Source organism: Bemisia tabaci, chromosome 5, assembly GCF_918797505.1.
Source record: "Bemisia tabaci chromosome 5, PGI_BMITA_v3".
NCBI lineage: Eukaryota > Metazoa > Arthropoda > Insecta > Hemiptera > Aleyrodidae > Bemisia > Bemisia tabaci.
Window position 1 is genome coordinate 1,348,313 of NC_092797.1, and position 21,731 is coordinate 1,370,043.

General features: G+C 40.4%; 1 protein-coding gene across 3 annotated transcripts in view; it reads right to left on the reverse strand.

The window, feature by feature from the left end:
* Positions 1-21,731, reverse strand: part of mrj (DnaJ heat shock protein family (Hsp40) member B6 mrj) — a 129,517-nt gene that overhangs the window by 7,258 nt on the left and 100,528 nt on the right. For 2 of the 3 annotated variants that reach the window (XM_072301071.1, XM_019049256.2), the window contains exons 2-5: positions 16,955-17,037; positions 12,189-12,298; positions 3,178-3,387; positions 941-1,187 (exon numbers count right to left, since the gene is read on the reverse strand). In XM_072301071.1, coding sequence (XP_072157172.1) covers positions 941-1,187; positions 3,178-3,387; positions 12,189-12,298; positions 16,955-17,019 — 632 coding nt within the window. In that variant the 5' untranslated portion in view covers positions 17,020-17,037. The remainder of the gene's footprint in view (positions 1-940; positions 1,188-3,177; positions 3,388-12,188; positions 12,299-16,954; positions 17,038-21,731) is intronic. The other variant, XM_019049257.2, reaches the window with a different exon arrangement.

Sequence of the window (21,731 nt, forward strand, 5' to 3'; positions counted from 1 at the left end):
TCTGCTTCATTTTACATTTTTTTTTTTGAAATGGGTCTTAGTTTAAATTCTAAAAAAAATTTTTTGAAAGAAAAAAATTAGTCAGGTTGATTAGAGAACAAGGTGCATAAGTGTGGTTTTTGAAAAAGTTGAACTATTCATGAACTCAATTAAAACTAGTTTGCAAGTATATTCTGTGAAAAAGTCACAACTAAAATCCAACTTCAAAGCATTAAAAGGTGAGTCTAAACTTCCTTTCTGCCATTCTTATTTTCTTTGATCATGACCATTCCCCCCTATATGTACTTCTCTTTCAAAGTGTCTGGGCTGCCTGAAACATTTAGTTACAATGATTCCTTATTTCTATTTAAGGTCTTTAATGGTTACATAAACTTACCTGAACTTCTTAGTAAATTTAGTTTAGCTGTTCCAGCCAGACTATTGCCAGCTAGGATCATTGAATTCAATTCTAATTCCAGTAGTTCTGATAGGTCACTGATCATCAGAATGAGTGAAGTCTTTAACTCTATACGAGCTGACTTTTTCAATACTGAAAACTGTAATTTTAAAACTGCCTCTAGGAGGGCATCCCTTTCCAAACTCTCTAGTTAGTCAATTAAATTATTTATATTCCTATTGTTGAGTCACTTTTGAAAAAAAAATTTGCTTGTTACTTTGTTACCGTAATATTTTATTCTAGTCTTTATTTATGTATCGTATCGTATTCTTATCATCAAAACTTACCTCGACCTTATTGCCATCTTGTTTTAGTTATAATATTCTCTTACTAAAGGGTCTTCATGACCCGTTGATACTGTAAATAAATAAATACATACATACATAAAAAAGCCTCCATGTTATTTTGAAACTTTAATCCCATATTTCTTGAAATAGCAAAAAGTGCACTTACGCGCCCTGTCCTTCAAGCCCCTCAGTCATGCTCAAATTTTCATTTACTTACTTTTTAGTGGTGATTTTCTTTCCATTGATAAATCTTGTTGAGGTAGAGGTCTTCTTAAAAGTAACTGGACCATTGGTTGAGGGTGAGCCGTAAGAGGTTGAAATAGAGGACCACTGTCCCTGACCGCAATCTGAGAAAAAGTCAGGGGTGTCGAAACCTAAACCGAAGGGATTCCCGAAAAGTGAGCTAAGTTGGTTGCCGTGTCTACCACCGTTATTCCGACTAGATGAGTGTCGACTGTTACCTGCTGATTACAAAAAAGTATTGTAAACAAAGAGATTAACACATACATAAAAACAACAACAAAATGGGTCAGTTGCGCTGGTCACAGAATCATGTTTTGATGCTTGATTCTTGTAGATCGGCTAAAAATAATGAGATCTGCCAGACCGCATCTATCTACATCAAATATTAACCGAAATATCACCCTTTGAAGAGTTGGGTTTTTGACGTCATCCACCGTGGTAGTGACACCCTTGGTTTCTTCCACCTTACTTTCATCCGAGTTTCACGTAAAATAATCAGTGCAAATGTGCGTCATGCCGACTGATGAAAGCAAGGTGGAAGAGACCAAGGGTTTGATTACCGCGGTGGACGATATCAAAAACCCGACTTTTCAAAGGGCGATATCTCGGTTAATATTGGACGTAGAAAGTTGCTGTTTGGACAGGTCTTATTATTATTATTTTCAGCTAACCTACAAGAATCAAGCATCGAAACACGATTCTGTGACCAGCGCAACTGACCCATTGTCGCCCAAATGGCTCCTAATATATGGCGAAATTCAAGAAAAATCCATTGAGCCTACACGGAAAAAATTAAATTGCTGATTAAACAATTCAATTGCTGAAAAAGTGACTGTAATATTTCAATGTAGATTTCACAACACAAAAATGCTACTTCAACCACCCCCGAGGTTAAATTAGCTTACAATAGTGGTTAAAGTAGCATTTTTGTGTTGTGAAATCTACGTTGAAATATTGCAGTCACTTTTTTTTGTAATTTAATTGTTAAATCAGCAATTTAAGTTTTTCCGTGTACCTATAACATTATAGAACTGACTCAAAAACTTTCCGTGATAAAACTTGTACTAAAAATGAAGTGAAAAATTCGACAGGAGTACAGAAAATGCTCAATCGACAGATGGCGAGGGAAATCTGAAGGCACCTGAAAAGGGGGATGAATTATGAAGGCTTTTGCGTTTTAGATTTTTTAAATTTTAGTATTTTTTCTTTGTAATTCGTATGAATGCGCTGAGGTTTATGAATGAAACCACCAAGCGCAACATTCTTTGAAGGGGAAATTAATAGGTACGTTAACTCAAGTCAAAATGGTGCGAGTTTATCATTTTGCTAGATCAAGAAGCCAAGATCCTAATTATTCTTGATTTGTTCAATGGATGGTTTGAACCGGAAACAAAATTTGCTCCAAGAAAATTTACCTAGGGCTACAAAGCCTCCCAAAACATCCAAAACTTTCTCGATTAACATGAGACCTGGTATACCTTCCTTGGATACTGAAATTGATTACTGTGTCGAATGCTAGGTTTTTTCCAAAAACAATCCAGCTTTCATTCCTCTAAATATTGCCAATTTTTTAACTGATAATAATTCCATAGACTCTTGTGCAGGGGCTATCGTCCTTTTTTCCGCTAAAAATTAAAAATCTGCCGAAAATGTTAACATGATCGATGCGATGTATCGCACTTCGATTCGACCACACCAGAATACAGGACCAATTACCTTGGTGGACCAATAGAAACGATGCGAATTAAAGCAATCTGAAAAATGATTCTGAACCGAACTTTAACGTAAAACACGATTCACGGAACGAAAATTACTAAAATTAACTCCGAACTAGGATATTAAAGTTTTTCTTTTGCATTGGTTTCAGGAAATTAGAATTGCCCGGTCACAAGAGAAACAAAATTCTACGCGAGTCAAATCGCGCACAACAACCGTTACGGTAAAGTTTCTCAATCGAGCGTTATTCCTTTCCCTCTTTGTGCTGTTCAAAGTGTAGACAACTGGCTACAGCTGAGCCAAAGCGTCGAGAGTGAGATGTCTGTATTTTCATATCGCAGAGACTGCCGTGGTGAGGTTGATTGTTAGCGTGCGATTTAACTCAAGTAGGTTTTTATTTTTTCCATGAGCGGGATAGTTTGAATTTCCTATTGGTCTACTGGCTCACTGCATTAGAAATAAAAAAACTTGACGTAAAACGGAGAAAATACTTACTTCCAAAGATATCCATGAACGGGAAGTTGCTAGCGAAGAACTCTCTGAAGACATCCTGAGGGTCGCGGAATTCAAATCCATAACCTCCGAATCCAAGATCAAAATCGGAATCAGTGTGATGGGTGTGGTGCCTGCTTCTGCTCCTAGCATTCACACCGCCATTGATGAGACCATCCTTTCCGTACTGATCATAGACTCGCCTCTTTTTCTCTGAAAATCACAAATTCTCAAGTTTAGTTTATGACTCGATTCTCATTCGTATTTCCTCACGTTTTCGTCGCTTTTCTACAGGGTCATCCGAAATTCCTGCTCAGCCACTAGCACGAGGTATCGCCCTTGTAATTGTTGAACAAATCGAGATGGAGACTTGATACTTTTTAAAAGCTCCTAGGTCATAAGAATTACTTTTGGGAGCACTCAAAATTTAAGGAGACCACCCTAAAGAGGGGCAAGAACCCTTGTAATTGTTGAACAAATCGAGATGGAGACTTGATATTTCTTAAAAGCTCCTAGATCAGAATAATTTCTTTTGGGAACACTCAAAATTTTGAAGAAACCACCCTAGAGAGGGGCAAGGGCCCTCCTACAGGTTATGAGGGTCAATGGCGTGGCGTGAATGATCGATTATCGATATTTCCCCATTTGAGCTATGGTAAAGAATCGATTATAAGGCTGTTCGCTGCGAGTACCCTAATAATCGATCAGTGTCCATAGGTTTAAATGGTAGATCAATCGATAATCGCAAAGCACGCCACGCCACTGATGAGGGTGGTGCGGGACTTTTGGCTCACCCTGTAGATAAAGATAGAGGAGGATGAGGACGAGAGAGAAGGGGACTTTTGTTGTTCGTCCAAAAGAAGCATTCTTCCTTCGGCGAGAATTTCTTTCCACCTTCATTCTATATTTTGCATTTTCTCCTTTTTTTAAAATTTATTTTTCTTCTCACTGGAATAAAGACACTCGTTCCCTATTAATTTTATGGAGAAGAAAGAAATATATATAGGAAAAATAGGGGGAAAACGAGGAAGGGTACCTAAAACAGTTAGTCTTTTATCACCGAAAAACTCTTTTTGGTGTTCTTTTGAGCATTTCATTGTTGTCTGCTAGAGGGAAGAAACATCACTTTTCTTTCTATCGTGCTAGGAAAGAACGCCGTACAGCCTCTAAACGTCGCTAAATTTCCTCCGATAAAATACAATTCTTGGGGGGAAACTTGCGAATACTTTACTTCAAATTTTTCAAAGAATATTCTTCGCGACTCAATCCAAAGTATCCGCAAACTTCACGGAAAAATATCCGTAAGCCACTTTCCTCGAAAATCAATAACTTATTGAGGGAAATTCGGCAACGTCTGAATTTTCAAGCGGGGGTTTTTCCTTAGCAGGGCAGCAAGGTTGCCAGATAAAACGCAGATATTTTACATGTGCTAATAAGGGGGAAAAGCTGCTTTTTCCCCAACATTGGCAACAATGCAAAGCCCAGAAATTTTAAAAATTATGTACAGATCTACTTATATTTCATTTTTTATTACAATTATTTCTCTTTCTATAGGAGAAAAATTATTTACAGAAAAGGGTTCTTTAAATCGGCGAATGTACCTGTCAAACTGGAAAAAGGCTTCTCAATGGTAAATTTTTTTTCTGCTCAATGATTTACACTCCCGATTTTCCGAGATTTAATCTCCGTCTCGTGATTTGTTTTCGCCTGATATTGTGAGTGGATGATTACAATTTTACAAATTTCACAGCAATTTTCAAAGGAGACAATTAAACGGCCAATCATCAACACCGGGTAAAAACTCACGACAGGAGGGTGCAAAAAAAAGATTTATTGTCAGAAATTTCTCAGAGGAAAATTGTAGTCACTCGCAAATGAATTCAAGTTAAACACACGAAAAACTCAAACTTTAAACTGGAGTTAGTCTGCTAAAAAGTTAAGAGGAGAAAGGCATGCAAAACCATTGTTACTCGATGGCAAACGATAGATACTTCGGCTAAATTCGAATTCTTTTCGTCAATTTAGCAACCTTGGAATGGCGGAAAACGACGAATTGGACTATTTCTGTCAAACGGAACTATGTGCATTAAGAAATGAGCCCTGAGACTCATAAGAATGCATGCATAACAGGGCTCACGTCATAATGCACATAATCCGTTTGGCAGAAATACGTCCAGAAAATCAACGGGAGTTTTTTTTTCTGGACGAATCCCTAAGGAACTGACGGACAGTAGCGTCATTAGATTGAGGTCAAAGACTGCGGAGTTTAAATAATTCTAGATACACAACTAAAAACTCAACTACATTATGCAATTAGGAACTACAATCTCTGCCTTAGTTTAGGGGGAACGTGTGCATCATAAGTTTCCCTATGCACAAGAGCGTTTTCACGAATGAGTCAGAAATCGTAGTTCCCAATTGCAAAATGTAGTCAAACCCTGCCGCGAAAACCGATTTTCGAAGGAATTGAAAACTTATGTCGCCGTTTTGTCTAATTGAATACACGCAGATTAGAGGAACGTAGGAGGAAAAAAAAGAGCTAACCGCGCCTACACATTTATGAAAGCACGCATCTTCAAGCATCAACAGAGGATGATTCCTTTAATCCTTTCTGAAGATGGCTTTTCTTGACAGAAAAGTTAGAGGAAGCATAAGCGAGATGAGAGAGATGTGGCAGTTTGGCACGTTTCTATTCCGCCTTCAATTTATCAGGTAGGCCAGAAAACATCCTCTATTTTTAAGGGATTACTACTCCGAGGATTTGGGAGCTTTTGAATGTCAATGGGATTCACGACCTACGTACTTGATCCTATATAAAAGTGTATTCACGTAGACTTATCGGTTGCGGCAAATAACAGTGGTGAGGCGTGAATGATTGATTCTCGATACTTCCCATTTTGAAACCATGCTAAAGAATCGATTTTTAAGGTGTTGGTTGCGAACACTCTGTTTAAAGATCATTTTCCATAGGTTCGAATAGCAGACCAATCGATGTATCGCAAGGCACGCCACGCCACTGCTTGCGTGGGTTCCTCCGCGCCTTTGTTTGCTGGTGGCGTGGCGTGCTATGCGATATATCGATTGGTCTGCCCTTTAAACCTATGGAAAAGGATCGATAGACTGGCTGTTCGCAACCAACACCTTAAAAATCGATTCTTTAGCATAGTTTCAAAACGGGAAATATCGATAATCGATCATTCACGCTTCGCCACAGCACTGCCGTGCCAAGGAAGAACGTCGTACGAACATTCGAGAGTTGCCAAATTTCCTTCGATAAAATGTTTATTTTTGAAGAAAATCGTGAATATTTTTCATTGAAATTTTCAGACGTTTTAGATGAAATTACAAACAAAATTATCTGAGAAATGACGTTGTAGACAAACATTTGAAAATTTTCCTGAACATTAGTGATTTGCCAGGGGAAATTTGGCAAGGCCTGAAGGCTCATACGGGGATTTTTCTTAGGACGGCAGAGCACGGGAGGCGTCTTTTCTACGACTTTCTGGTTACCAGTGCTTTTCTTCGGCTCATTATTACCAACATCAAGATGCCTAAGTGTTTCTCCTCATGACCTACTTCTCGGATACTACAGTCGTTTTATCGATGATTAGGTGCTCGAAAATGAAGACGGTCCACGTCACAACCTCGAGGCGAAGCCGAGAATTTATTGTTTTATGAGAGTGGTAGTGCCTCACAAAGTTCGTTTCCCTTATTTACTAAAAAAAGTAAAAAGAGGGGGGAGGGGAGAAAGGGGGCCTGCTCTTTAGAAAAGGTTGGCTAAATTCCACAAACGCGTTTAATCTTGCAGAGTTTCTATTTTTTTAATTAAAAACTTAATTTTTTCCCCTTAAATTTCTATTTGAATTAATTATAAAATAATTTATGATGCTCCTATTTGATTGCAAGGGAATGAAAAGAGACCAAAAAGTTATCATTTATTTTGTAAGATTCGATAATTAATTAATTAATTAATTCAATTAATTTATCAGAATAAAGCAATGAGATTCATCATTTTTTATTTTTTGAAGGCAAATTTAAGATGAAAACTTGGAGAAATCGAAAAATCTGAATTTCAGCGTTACGTAATACATGAATAGACCCTTAACAACAAATTTACTATTCTTTAGGTTTAGGTTCTTTGAAGCGAGATGAATTTTCTTTAAAACACCTACAAAAAACAAATTAGATTTATTTTTTAAAAAAAAAAAAAAAAATGAAAATAAATCAACAATCTGCTTAGTGATTAATAAAATGGTGCCAGAGACGGAAAACGAATCGTGTCTCTATCTTAACAATAGATTTTAAAAAAGCTCTTCATTTCCGAATTAATACAGGGAGTTTCTGTTTTTTTCTTCTGTTTTTCCCCCCTTCTTTTTCCTTTTCTTTTTTCTTCAAATTCTAGACACCGCGGCCTCGCCTTAGTGGCCGAAATGCGTCATTAATAATCAACGATCTAGAAAGTATAGATAGGGGGATCCTATGCTACGCCAACAATGAAATTCGTGACACACCAGGAGCAACAATTAGGTTAAAACGAAGATGGCAATTGGCCATTTCCACTCCCCGCCCGCCTATCGAACGACCGCTCCACGTGTGTCACGTTTTTTCGTAGGCCCCCGCCAATCTACAGTTTCTATATCGTTGTTAATGATACGTTAATGAAAAATGTGAATTGCAATAAGGCAGACGCAAGAGAACACTGTTAGGCAAACTCCAAGAAGCAAACTTTGAGGCGAAGAGCGTCCATGCAAAACTACCGAAGAATCGCTGGAAAGGCATCTCGAAGAACGTTCTGAAAGAGGATCGCTTATACTCGGGGGTGGCTCTCGGTCGACCGGTGGGCGGTTTCGCAGTCGATTTTTGATCGTATATCCTCCTCTTACTTTCTGTAGGCACAATTTCAAATTTCCACCGCATCAGAAATAATTGCGCTTAACAAAGGCGCTGTCAAAAAACAAGTTGTAAACAAAGCTTTTTTCTGCCAATGATATAACAATGCGCGATTTTTTTTTTAAATTATACACAATCATGTAGAGCGCGGGAAAGAAATTGGACAATTTCCTGAAATTTTCAGGGAGGACGCGCACATTGAGTGCAAATCTCATCCCTTTCTTCCTGTTCATAAGGGTGGTTTCACGATAGCTTGAATAGTTTTGTCGCCGTAACAGACAACACATTTTTCGGTCGTATTTTTAGTAGTAATGATGATCACTCGAATTTTTTTGCATTAATCTACGCAGGGTTACGTGTAATGACGCTTTTCAAAGATTTATCCCTCTACTTTTGAATTTTAATACATAGATGGCTGAAAATGTGCTATCTGTTACGCTGACTTTTATAATACGTAATCCTTTGAAGATTAATGCAAACAAATTCGAGTGATTATCATTTCTACTAAAAATATGACCGAGAAATGTATTGTCTGTTACGGCGACAAAACTACTCCAGTTATCGTGAAACAACCCTTTACGGGCAGAATGAATGACCGTAGCTGAAGGGCTCCCACAGCCCCCTTCCCCCCAGGTAAGTTGTGATCCTATGCAGCCACTAAATACCCCCCCCCCCCCCATGAAGGATAACCCAAACTACTTTTCTGCACACACTTAGGAACACAGGGCCGGATTTACCTACATGCCGCCTATGGGCCGCGTGTATCTTTCCGCCCCCTTCTCATTTGTTTTGAAACATCATTAGATCGTATTCGACAGTGGTTCGATGTATCGTTTGGTTCAAAACAAACATAACCTCAAACAAAAATTTTTGGATTTAATTTGGAAAAGCTGAAAATGAGAGAATTCCTTAACAATTTCACTTTTCATTGCCATTTGGTACTCGAGAGAATAAAAATTCGATCACATAAGACCCGTTACCTCAGATTTCAGAATTGACTTTTGAGGCTTTGGTTACATATTGAACCAATCGATATCAATATAATCTCACCTGTGTGATCTGTCGAATACGATCTATAAAAACCATCAAGTGATCGTGCCGGTGGGGGAGGGGTGTATAGGACGCGTTTACTCGTGTTGGGCACTTTTTTTGTAAAAGCTGTGTCAACACTAACAAAAGTTTAGTTCCGTAAACCCATCCCTGTTTGGACAAGGCCTTCCATTTATAAAAAAGAACGAAAAAATTATGAAAGAACAAACATAAATGTGGTTAAAAATTTTAACTTCCACTGCACCGCCGCGCCGACTGCACTGTGTTGGCGCAATGCGTGAAGTATTCATGCAGTCTTGTAGGCGCTATGCGTTTCACGCCGATCGCTGCTGACCACACTGTTTGGCGCAATGCGTGAAGTACTCATACAGTCTTGTAGGCGCTATGTGTTTCATGCCGACCGCCGCGCCGCTCCGTTCCAGGTTAAATTGTGTATTTGGTTTCTCTCTTAACTCAATTATAATTAAAGGTGTTGTCTCTTGTATCACCGAGAGATGACAAAATTAGAAATTACTGTATTTTTTCTCTCAGGAAATTAGAGATTTTGTCGCCTTTTCTCGTTTGTAATTTATTTTCTGAATCCGATTGTTTTCTCTCATTTTTTGATACCTACATTCAAAAAGATTGCATAATTTGCCGCCCCCTAAATTTTGCCGCCATGGGCCGCGGCCCATGTGGCCACCCCCTTAATCCGGCCCTGTAGGAACATACGTGGATATTTTATTGTGTAGCTGTAGGAGAACAATTTAAAATGACAACCGATCATGGGTTATGCCCGCATTGCCCCCCATGTCAATTTCCTTTCCAGACTTGAAACTCGATTCGATGGGTTCATCGAACGAGGCCCCTGTGTTATGCGTGCAACTCCGAGATTCGATAGTGGTTCGATGTATCGTTTGGTTCATACCAATAGAACATAAACTCAAACAAAACTCTTAAGATCAAAGTTGGAAAAGATGAAAATGAGAAAATTCCTAACAATTTCACTTTTATCTGCCATTTTGTACTCAAAGGAATCAAACATCTATCACAATCATCCCGTCTCCAAATACTCAATTGCAGTGGCGAGGCGTGAATGATCGATTATCGATACTTCTCTATTTGAAGCTGTGGTTAAGAATCGATTATTAAGTTGTTCATGGCGAACACCCCGTTTACCGATCCTTTTCCATAGGTTTAAACGGCAGATCATTCGATATATCGCAAAGCACGCGTTGTGTTTTGAAAGGGCAGGTGTGAATGAGCTCGGGACGATTTTCTTTGCGCTTTTCGATTCAAAAATTTTCAACTTGAAAAAGTGCCAATGTTCGGCCGCAAATACTCCGAGTCGCGCGCCAAACGTACAGGGTGTTTCGAAAAGACCGAGCCACCTGAAAATTTCGAATTACAGGGGGCAGCCCCTGGCGCCCTCTGGAGGGGCACCCAAGTGAAAATAGGCCTAAAAGACGTCTCCCTGAGAAGAAGCCAACACACATTTCAGCGTTTCTTAACACTCAGAAGCCTTCTCGAAAGACACTGAAAGGATTCATCTTTCCTGAAACACCCTGTAGAAGCCTGCTTTGGCGCTCAATTCTACACCCTCGCGTCGTCGCGTCCATTCGAAAGGGGACGCGGAGACCTACGAAAAAACAGCGTATGCGCCTTCAGACATTGCCAGATCTCCCCCGATATAACATTCAATTCTCAGGGAACTTGTGTTCATTTTCCCTTGAAATTTACACATATTTCAGAGAAAACCGCCAACTAAATCTTGTAAAAAATTTGAAGAAAAATATTCATACATTTTCCAGTAAATTTGTATTTCATCGACGGAAATTTGACAACGTCGGCGGGTACATACGGCGTTCTACCTTGGCACGGCACTGCGCGGTCATGAGCTGTGTGCAACGACGTCCCGACCTCGGGTCACCTATGCAAGTCTCACATTTTTCCACTTGGCTCGAAATTTCCCGCCGCAAATTGATGGAAATAGGTCAACAATGACACTCGAAGAAATCCCTCGGGGAAAGGGGATTGTCCCTCCCGTCTTAAGGAAGAACGCCGTGCGAGCCTTTAGACGTTGCCAAATTCCTTGTAACAAATCACGGATATTCCGGAAAATTTGCCAGTATTTTTCTTTCCATTTTTCACACAATTTTGTTCGTAATTCCATTTAAAGTGTCAGAAAATTTTACTGGAAAACCTTCATAGCTTTCTTTCAAAATAGGAGTTGCCTGAGCGAAAATTTCGCAGCATTCGAATGTACATACGCTGTTTTTTCTTAGCACGTCAGCGCACCTGACGAAAAGAGAACGCTCAACTCAGACGAAAATAAAACAGGCCGAAATCTATCGGTCGAAGATTACAGATATTTATCTTCAGTCGTTTATTGTTAGTACTAGCCGTTCTGGGCGCGCTTCGCGCACCAGTCTCGGCTGGCCTAGGGGCTGCGCCCCCTGGATCCCCGGTCACTGACAGTGACATTCTGAATAGTTGGACATTTGACAGTTGACATTATTTAGTAGTTTGGAGATTTGATCACTATGATGTAAACATTTTGGAGACTCTTAAGACAAAAATTATTTTGTCACAGAAACTTGATACCGGAGCGTGCCATCATTTGCACATTAATTTTGTAAAGATGAAGCAATGATGCGGGATCAATCATTTCGTCGAAAACGCATGTAACTGGGACGTTTACAGCCAACTATAGACATAGAGTACACTATGACTATAGACAGAGATTTAATGTCCTTAGACACCAGGGCGACAGAGACATCCATGCTCCAGGCTTTTCAAATTTCCAGGGATTAAGGCCGAGTAGAACCTCTTCCTGCAGATCTACTCGGCAGTTCCGTGAAAATTTGACGCCACTACCGGGATTCGAACCCGGGGCCTATTGACCTGGAGTTAAAAGCGCTGAACACTAAGGCAACCTGGCCGGCCACGGCAAAATTGTGGCAATGAATTTTTCCTCTCAATTTTTCTGATCAGAGTGAAGACAAAGGGATTTGAAATGAAAATGTTGATACTACAGCGGCAGCGTCTAAAGTGAGAGCTGAGAGGGAGTAGAATTCGAAAAAAGGGAGACTCACCGTCCGAAAGTACTTCGTAGGCTTCTGAGATCTCTTTGAACTTTTTGTTAGCTTCGTCATGGTTGTCTATATTTTTATCCGGGTGCCATTTCAGTGCTAATTTCCTGTACCTGTGGACAGAAAGAAAATTGCAAAATTACACGGTGACACGAGGAGTGACTGCGCAACTTAGTGCTGCCGTGCTAAGAAAAAACGCCGTATGAACTACCATGCGTAGCCAAGTTTCCTTCGATAAAAACTGAATTTACTGGTAAACTTAAGAATGTTTTTTTTTTTCATTTTTTAAGATGATACTGACGAGAGAAAACGGCAATTTGATGGAAAATTGAACGGAAACTTGAATGTGACGTCACATTCAACTTTTCGTTCAACTTTCCATCCAATTGGCGCCACCAATTGGAACGTAAGTTGAAACGAAATCTTCCGACCGACATGAGCCGAAGCTGTATCTTCGCGAACCGCAGACTGATGACGATATCACACTGCAACTGTGATTGAATCAAAGTTTTTTGCGTCCAATTTTCCATCCAACTTTCCGTTCAATCATGTCGGATGAAAAGTTTGATAGTGTGAATTGGGCTTTAGCCCCGATGGACTCGTGCGTAAACTTACGACTGTATCGAATTCAGAAACGATATCGATAGCTTATAAGTCGGAAACAACGTATCTCCTTTCCAGGTATCAAAAGGCTCTCTCCCATTTTAAGTTTTCGAAGATAAATAAGCCAACTTTAAGGCTTGAAGAATAGAATATTCTGCTGACAGAGAAGAAAAATCAAGCCAGTTTTCAAGAAAGTTTGTTGACTAGTTTTCCGAGGCACAAATACAGGGGTGCAGAAACTTCCGAGGGTTCCCCCAAAATAAATTTGGGTTCCCCCATTTTAAGTTTTCGCAGAATTTTGCCCGACACATAAAGGTAACGCGGTCGACAGTTGGGTTCCCTCAAAACAGCGCGGTCAACAGTTCGGCTCCCCCAAAAACTGCGCGCCTGAATGTTTTGTTCCCCCAAAAACAGCGCGCTTGACAGTTAGGTTCCCTCAAGACAGCGCACTCAACAGTCAAGTTGCCCCTAAACCCTTGAAAAAAAAACCTCCCACGTTTCCCCCTATTTTTTCGTCCTCATATGGGGTCCGGTTCCCCCATTTCACGTGAACGGCCAGTCGCGTGGTTGGGAAGTTTCTGCACCCGGCACCCCTGCAAAAATACAGTATGAACAAAGTCCGTGCTCCGTGTGGAAGTAGGAGTTGATCGCGGGTGGATAGTGCACTTCTCGAAACGCGCGCGGTGAACACTGCGGCAGGCGCAATGTAGGCAACTGGCGCACATAGGAAATCGGAGCAGAGTGTATGTACAAGGGAGTAGCGTTTCAAGTATCCTTGCCATGTTGAAGGCGCTGTATGATCCACGCGGGTTCGCAGGTGCGCCTTTCATTTTTACCCGTGATAATTCCAATGAGTCAGTTAAGCTCGGGAGGGATTTGCCTGCATATAGTCGAATTATACAATTTCCGGTACGAGAAGAACGATGCGCACGTTAAAATTTCACGAAAAATTGTCTCCGCGGAGATATAACGCTTCCTTTTTAGGGGTCCTCGAAAACATGTTAGATTGAAACATGGTCCACGCATTCTGATCGAAAAGCTCAGAGAATTAAGAACGATGGGTATGAATCTCTAACAAAGTATCGACTCTTGGCGAGACAGCTTGTCTCAGCTAACACGGATACTTTCAATGGATTTAAATTGAGTATTAATAGTGCTGTCAATTTCCCAACTTAGAAAAAGGCTCCCCACTCGGCATGACAACTCTCGGTAAGTTCTTGGCCTTATCTCGCATGAGTACGTGATACGTGACTAATTACAGATGTGGCGCATAGTATGGTCTTGGATGGCTCTGGACTTACTTGGAGGCTACGTCACATGCAAGCCCTTGATTTCATCCATAATTCCGACCGCACAAAAACGCCGCGGAGAAGGATTGGTTCGTCTCAATTTGTTCGTACATTCAAACTGTGAGAGCTACAGCAACGATGGTATTCTTTGGCGCAACCAGAAGTTGGAGTAGAAAATTGACGGGCTCGAGGACAAGGCGCAAAAGTGCAGTTTTTGCTATTCGAACGTGAAATACGTGTAAATACGTGTAGAAATACGAGTAAATACGTGTAGAAATACGGGTAAATACATGTAGAAATACGTGTAGAAATACATGTAAATACGTGCAAAAATACGTGTAAATACGTGTTTGAAGTTTCGAAAGTACATGAATCCTTATGGAAGAAAGCAAGTTCAAACTGACTTTTTGATGCTTAAAAATTGGAATTCGGGAGCGAATTTTTAACCAAATATGCGTCAAGACTAGTTTTAATGGAAATTATTGATATTTAAATTTTTTCGAAAACTGCACTTATGCGCCTCGTTCTCCAAGCCCCTTGATCGCTCTTTGACAAGAGTTTAAAATTCATGAATAAATGATGGAAATAACTTAGAAAACGTTTTGAGGCTGCAGACAGCAATCTATGCTCGGTCAATAATGGACATCTCGTTTCATTTTTATTCTTTCAGATTTCGACCCTCAGACGATACGGCCTATGCTTCGCTTGGCGCAAGTACAATCCAATACCTCTTAAAATGAATGAAATCAAGATTGAATACACAAACCTTACGTAAATTCCAAAAAATTAAGGTTTTTTCAGGCACTCCAGGCAGTTTTGGAGTTGGGCCTTTTCAAGGGTGCAAGAGCCATGTCTCACACTCTTCATCAATTAGTGTAGTCCTCGCTTGGGGCTTTCACTGTCTACTTGATTAAAAGCAATCGAAGTCATTAATCTGAACATCATAGAGCAAGGATGACTTAAAGTGTATTTTCGTCTTAAAAGCGATGACATGATAAAACATCTTAAATTGTGACGCTGCAGAGATCACTTATGATTTGATTAAAGGACTTGAGAGAATCGGATTAGGAATTGCTCATCGAAAATCACTGAATTTTGTTCGTCACACAGGATATGGGGCAAGGTTGGGCGGAAACAGTCTTGAGAGACATAATTAGGTACAAGCAGGTGCATGGGGAAATGAGACACGAGTAATTTAGATAAGCATGTCTTCCCGACTTCGATAAGAGCCACGGTACAACGCACAGACAGAAAGATTTCGTCACAAACGAAAAAAAAACAAAAAACTAAAACCCCCTCCTTCCAAAATTGGTTTGGACACAAATTGGTAATCCTTTGGGGAGGGGCAGGAAGTTCCAAAGCGTAAACCGCGTTCGCCGGAAATTTGCGTTCTCGTCTCATGGCAGATTGTCGATTTGCCTACGGCCTAATGTCCCCTTATAGGAAGAAAATCCAATATTTCCCAATAAAATTGCAATTTGCGTATCTTTATAAAATACTAGGGGGCCCTGCCCCTGACCGCTACGCGGCCCAACCCCCGGGAGGGCGCCTCGCGCCCTATACGCATATGTATAGGCAAAAATGTTCTTCCATTTTAATACACCATTTTGTGTTCGAGCTGCATCGATTTCAAAATTTTTAATGTAACACTCAGATTTGTAAATGATGAGGAATAGCTGGATGGAATGCAGGAAAAATTGAGTTAAACCTTATACCTTGGACCTTGAACCTTGAACCCTGAGCGATGCACCGTTCCTCAACTCTTCGAATGAGGAGCCCTTCACGAGCTTTTCCATTGTTTTATTGTTTATTCGAGTCGCTCAGGTAGAATCCCACACCTTGACGTTTCTAGCGGAAACGACATATCTCTCACGCTATTAACATTGGACTTAAGTGACATGAGCTTTAAAAGCTCTACAACATTAAAAGTTCGGGGTTTCATAATTTTTTGCACATCTACATCTACTACAGATGACATACATGTAAAGATCATCCTTATCAGTCCGGCAGTTCGTCAGAAATAGTGCTTCCAAGATTTTGCTTGTAGCTGTATAATATAGAGATTGAGAGGAAAAAAGACACCTACTTTAAAATTGCCACACCACTCAAGATTTGCCTCATGCGCGGCTCGTCTGAACCAACTTTAAATGAAAAGCCGATGACACCAAAAAGCCTCTTTGGGAGCTTGATGTAGGATGGAAGTACTGTCATTAAAGCCAAAAACGAAAAAAGGACTCTTCGAAAATAAAAACGATTTTTATGTTAACATGCGTGGTTTTTTCAAAGAATTAAGGGTCCATAATTTTCAGTGAGGAAAGCAGCGACCAAAAAAGTTAATATTATAACATAATATTGCTCTACAAGCTGAGGTGACGTCGTCGGTGGACCCGCAGGAAAATGAAGTAGTCTCGGTAAAAATCGATTATCTCGCAAACCAGTGGTCCAAAAATAAAAATCCATAGCTCGTTAGAAAAAAAGCTCGAGCTAAAATATTATGTTATAACATTAACTTTTTTGGTCGCTGTTTTCCTCCCCGAAAATTAGGGAAACTTAATATTTTTAAAAATCCACGCATGTTAACATAAAAATCGTTTTTATTTTCGAAGAGCCGGGCGGATTTTTTTCGTTTTTGGCTTAAATGACAGTACTTGCATCCTACTTCGAGCTCCCGAAGAGACTTTTTGGTGTCATCGACTTTTCATTTAAAGTTAGTTCAGACGAGCCGTGCATGTTGCCTGCGATCCTAGGACCGCGGAATGGGACATTTCCCTTTTCCATAGGAGGAGGAGGAGGACGAGGGGGGAGGGAGGTTTAGCAGGTAAAACCAACGGAAGACTCCAAAAAATAACCCTCCCGGTGGAGAGCATCAATACTTACGCTTTTTTGATGTCGGCAGCTGTGGCGGTTCTCGTGATTTCCAGCACTCTGTAGTAGTCCACCATCCCGGAAACTCCACGGATCTGAAAGAGAGGAAACAAAGACCATTGAGAGCGCATTGTTTGGAGCCACCCGAGAGAGCGAAATATATTAATACTATCAAATGACTCGGGAGAAAACTAGAGCACGAGGCTATTTCCTCAGTCGCGTCTCGGACGAAAAAATACAGGTCGTCCTCATACCACTCAGAGAACTTAAGTGTTCAATTCCAAAACGACCCAAACAGGGTTACCACAGAATTTAGAGAATGAAATTCTCTTATATTTCCCTGATTTCTTTGTCACATTTTGGTAAAATCTCCTGACGATTTAGGATATGCCAGATGCTTAAAAAGACATGCTTTGAAATAGTTTTCAGGCTGAATTTGTGGTTCGAAGCGTCAAGCCCAGTTTAGAAAGGAAATAAAGGTGACTCGACAATTTTTCACTGACATTTTCCTCATTTTCCCTACATTTCCCGGTTTTCCCTTACCGCGGGAACCACGTAAACGGTTGAAGGAGAGATGCCCGGTTTCTGGAGCAGAGTCCTTGATTTTTCCCTGATTCCAGAAATGTTTCATTCCCTGACGAATTTCGGTTACTCCCGGTCTTAGATTGTGCGCTTTCCTATCGCAAGAAACGCTGAACGGAGCTCATAAACGGAGGGTAGAGGGGTAGAGGGGAGGAGGGAGGCGCGGGCTGCGGGAGACCAAGAGCGTCGGGCGACAAGGCAAGGCGGAATCGTCGAAAAAAAATTGTAGCTATTTTTGGAACGGCACAATCGTCCGTTCTGTCCCATTCGCAGCCTTCTTCTCCCGCTAACTTTTCTCGAGACCTCCTTAATTGCCAATTTACCCACGATTCGTCGGATTCTAAGTCTCACTTCTTCAAAAATATCTCATGCCATTTTTAAAAAAAAAATTACCCATTTTTCTGTCCAAAATTACCCTTCTTTCTTTTTGGAAGGATACACTTGCATAGAAAAAACCGAGACAGAGTACTGCCGTGCTAAGAAAGAACGCCGTATGAGCCTTCAGGCGTTGCCAAGTTTCCTGCGAAAAAACCCGAATTTACTGAAAAAATTGTGAATATTATTTTCCCAAATTTGTAGACAATTTTAGTAGCAATTTACTCTAAGCTATTTGAAAATTTCAAGAAAAAATATGCATGAATGTTGTCAAAAATACATGTTTTATCAAGGGAAATTTGGTAACTCTCGAATGTTCATACGATGTTCTTTCTTAGCACGGCAGAGTAGGTACTGGCAGGGTTACCACAGAATTTGGATAATGAAATTCCCTGACATTTCCCTAATTTCCCTGAGACATTTTGGTAAAATTCCCCGACACTTATATGGACATGCTAGATGATTTAAAAAATGTAATTTGAAATAGTTTCCACACAAAACAATTTTTCCCTGACATTTCCAGGTTTTCCCTGACTCTTCGAAATTCTCTGACATTTACCGGTATTACCTAACCGTGGCAACCCTGTATTGATGAGAGAGTCACCCAATCGTGAGAAAGGGGCTTAAGCATGGGCGCAATTATTTATGAAAAATAAGTAAAATGTCCCGGCACGAAATTTCATTCTGCGGCGAGGTGAAATTTCATTTTCCTGAAATTTGCGGATTTGCAATCATATAAGCAAACAATTGTGGAGCTGAGGAAATGCATCTAAGGCAGGCCCAAAAGCGGCCCTTATCGATACACCTACCTTTACAGATTCTCGCCCTCCTAATTGAGGAACTAGCCCCGAATTCCGGAACTTTTAAGATTTTCCTGAATTTTTCATCAAGGAAATTTTAAAATTACCAAAATGTTCCGGATCTTTTGAATTTTCCGGAAGTTTCTCGGAATATTTGAAAAATCTAAAAGGAATCTCGGAACTTTTAACAGTCATAGAGTGCAGTGGCGTGGCGTGCTTTGCGATATATCGATTCATCTGTCATTTAAACCTGAAGGATCGATAAACAGTGTGTTCGCAGCGAACACCTTAATAATCGATTCTTAACCATAGCTTCAAATGGGGAAATGTTGATGATCGATTATTCGCGTCTCGCCACTGATAGAGCGGGACTTCCGAATCCCGGAACTTTTGGCGGAAATGGAATGGGAGCACTTTCGTGATAAGGAAAAACGTCGTATGAACCTTCAGGCGTTGCCAAATTTCCCTTGATAAAACGCGAATTTCCTGATTAACTCATGAAAATTTTCCTCCCAATATTTCAGATAATTTTGTTCGCAATGTCACCTGAAGATTCTGAAAATTCAAAGGAAAACTATACATTACTTTCTTCGAAAATGAAGATTATAACGAAGGAAATTTGGCATCTCTCGAAAGTTCATACGGCGTTTTTCCTTAGCACGGCAGAGCACCGGACGAAACAAATAAGTACTGCAATCGCAAATCCCTTACACGTGTAAGACTTCCATGGGCCCGCAGGGTTAAAATCATGAAAACCGATAAAAGAAAAAAATGGCACCGGCACGACGCGGGAGTACACGGAACAATTTTTCACGCGCTGGAGTCCCTGCGGCGCAGGCACGATGGAGCTGCAGTGAAACAGCAGGGACGCGGTGACGCGCAGATCTGTCGCTCCGTCCTGTTACGGAAGAGATCCGCAAGTTCATCTCTGCCAGTGACATGCATTGCGATATATCGATTAATCTACCACTTAAACCTACGGAAAAAGATCGATAAACAAGGTTTTGGCAACGACCACCTTAATCGAATCTTTGCCATGGCTTCAAATGGGGAAATATCGATACTCGATCGTATCTCTGCCGTGCTAAGGAGGAACGCCGTATAAACATTCGAAAGTTGCCAAATTTCCTTCACTAAAATGTTGATTTTGGAGGCAACTTATGAATATTCGTCCTTGAAATTTTCAGGAACTTAAGGTGAAATTACGAACAAAATTATCAGAACAATTGGAAGAAAAACATTCATGAGTTTGCCAGGAAATTCATGTTTTTTCAAAGGGAATTTGGCAACGTCTGAAGGTCCGTACGGCGTTTTTCCTCAGCACGGCAGATCTCGAAGCCCATCCCAAACTGCACATACGACTGTATCGGAGACAAATGGGCACGCAGAATGAGCGAGCCGAACGTGGCGTGCTTTGCGATAAATCGATTGGTCCGCTAATTGAACCTACGGGAAAGGATCGATAAGCAGGGTGTTGGCGACGAGCATCTTAATAATCGATTATTTACCATAGTTTCGAATGGGGGCATATCGATAATCGATCATTCACGTCTCGCCGCGCCGCTGCTGCTAACCGCTGGTAAAAAGCCATCATCTTGGGTTAATCGACGGCGAGAAAGTGCGTGCGCTCGCCGCTTGCTCTTCGTCTCATCGTGCCCGACTCGGAGTCGCCAGTGCTGCCATCTTATTTTGCCAAAGCTTCCGGGCTTCCCGCCATTAATTCTCGTTCCCAAAAGTTCCGAAAATATGCTCCACTTTCTCAGAAGTTCCGATAAAAAAGTTTGGAAATGCTCAAACTTGATTTAAAAAAAAATAAAATAATTAAATTTGTTCGAATAATCGGTCAAATTGAGTTCCGAGAAAATTACGACAATAGTTGGATATTCCGCGAACTTCGAAGATTCCCCATGAAGTTCCGGGAAATTTCAAAAGTTCCAAAATTCTGAATTGATTCCGGGAAATATTCGGAAATGCGCCCGGATTTAATTCCGAGGATTCTCAGACTTGATTTAAAAGAAGAAGAAAAAAAAGAGCATTTTTGTTTAAAAAATCGGTCAAATTGAGTTCCGAGAAAATGACGAAAATAGTTGGATATTCCGAGAACTTTGAAGATTCCCGGTGAAGTTCCGGGAAATTGCAAAAGTTCCGAAATTCTGAAATGATTCCGGGAAATGGCAGAACTGGAGCGGCCAACACCGGAAACGACAACGACGATATCACTGCAGTGCTGACGGAAGATAGTCCAGGCAATCTAGCTTTTTAGGTGGAAAAAAATCGGAAGCAAATTCCAACTAAAGGGCGTTAATGTACCCCAGTAGGAGTGTAGTTTCTGAAAATTCCCCAACTTTCCGACGTGCGGAAAGCCCTGAAAAATCAGGGAACTCCCTGAAAATTCGCCAATTTTCAAACGCACATAACTTGGCGTCAAATTATCGTATTGAGATCATTTTTTTTTTAAATTGTCAGAAATTGAGTCAGGTACATGTTAACGACAACTAAATTTGGAGAAAAAATTACCATAGTTGTCAAATTTACGAAAAATTGAAAATTTGTTTTTTCTAAAAATCTTTAAAGCTGATTTCAGGTCCCAAATCGTTAGAAATCGGAAAAAATGCCTTCAATAAAAGTTGTAGAGAATTGTTTAAGCTTTAAAACGGTATATTAACGAAATTTGTACGATGATTTGTTGCCAAACTACGCGCAAAAAACCCGGGATTTTTTTTCCGCGCGAGAGCGGCAGATCCTTCCGACTCAACGCGTAGCCACTTGTTAAAATCTAAAATTTCTCCAGGATCCTACTTTTAACATATAATTATGAAATTGGGAGTATTTACTTGTTTAAAAAAAGTATGAGAACACCCCCTCTCCTTCCCTCCCTATCCCTTGTTGCCATAATTATTATAAAAATGTTATCTCTATCGCGTTAGTCAGAGAGAAATACGGTTTGACCCGGAACAAATGCATAACACACTTTTCGTATGTAAACGTCATCAGTAGATCCTCCTGAATAACATAATAAAAATTTACCACGG